Genomic DNA, 805 nt, shown 5'->3' with positions numbered 1-805 from the left:
TAAAGTGTCCTACCCTGCAGGCTGTGCCCCTCCTCCAAGCCGTGTGCGCCTGCAGAGCGCCCATGGGGCCGGGCTGCTTTCTGCTGGCCATGGCTCCTTCTCCTTGGGACGGGCTCCATACTGCCACTCTGGGTTGCTCGCACAGGGCGCTGAGCATCATTTACCTTGCAGACATGCGAGTCACAGACAGCACCAAGGCCGCAGCTGCCCCTTCCCCAGTCCAGAGCGAGGTGAGCTTAAGATCCCACCAACCTGGTCAGAGATGTCCCCACAGCTGCTGCCATGGTCCGTGGGGAAGGTCTGCCCTGCTGCGGCCCCGGCACGTGCCATGGGGCTGGACAGCGAGTGCCAAGGAGGGAACCAGGCTGTGGGAGGGTGACGGGGATGTGGGCTGGGAGAGCGCTGCCTCCCTGTCCCATCTCTGAGGCCTGGGCTGCTCATCACAGGAGGGAAGCCCAACAGGAGCAGAGCCTGACACGCTGTGGGAGATGCCCTCCTCTTTTTCCCGGCCTCGGTCTTCAGCTGCCACCAACCTGAACCGCCGCACATATGACCTGGAAGGTGAGACCTGGTGTGTCTGAAACCTGAGGGGCTGGGCAAAACAGGGGGTGAGGGTGCGGGGTCCTGTAAAGCTGGGGATGGGCTATGGGGTGCTTGGGGTCCCCTGGTATGCAGGGACCCATAGGTGCTGGCATGGTGCAGGGAGAAGGTGCAGGTGCTGTGCCTGGGACATGCTCAGGGTCATGTCAGGTGGCGAGTGCAGCCAAGGCATGACAGGAGCCGGAGCGCTGGGATCAGGTGCATG

The 805-nt window shown here is 63.5% G+C and overlaps 1 protein-coding gene across 1 annotated transcript in view; it reads left to right on the top strand.

Annotated features, from left to right (window-relative positions):
* Positions 1 to 522: 522 nt before the first annotated feature.
* The window catches only part of LOC103776465 (sodium-dependent phosphate transport protein 2A-like), a gene marked incomplete at both ends in the record, with an annotated part of 7,151 nt that continues 6,868 nt past the window's right edge, over positions 523 to 805 (top strand). Inside the window, 1 exon segment of the mRNA XM_008943974.1 lies at positions 523 to 561. Within this exon segment, the coding sequence (XP_008942222.1) occupies positions 523 to 561 (39 nt within the window).

This window comes from Merops nubicus, unplaced genomic scaffold (assembly GCF_000691845.1).
Source record: "Merops nubicus isolate BGI_N331 unplaced genomic scaffold, ASM69184v1 scaffold24067, whole genome shotgun sequence".
Lineage (NCBI taxonomy): Eukaryota > Metazoa > Chordata > Aves > Coraciiformes > Meropidae > Merops > Merops nubicus.
Note: the sequence above shows the minus strand (reverse complement) of the source record. Positions and strands in the feature narration are given on the sequence as shown.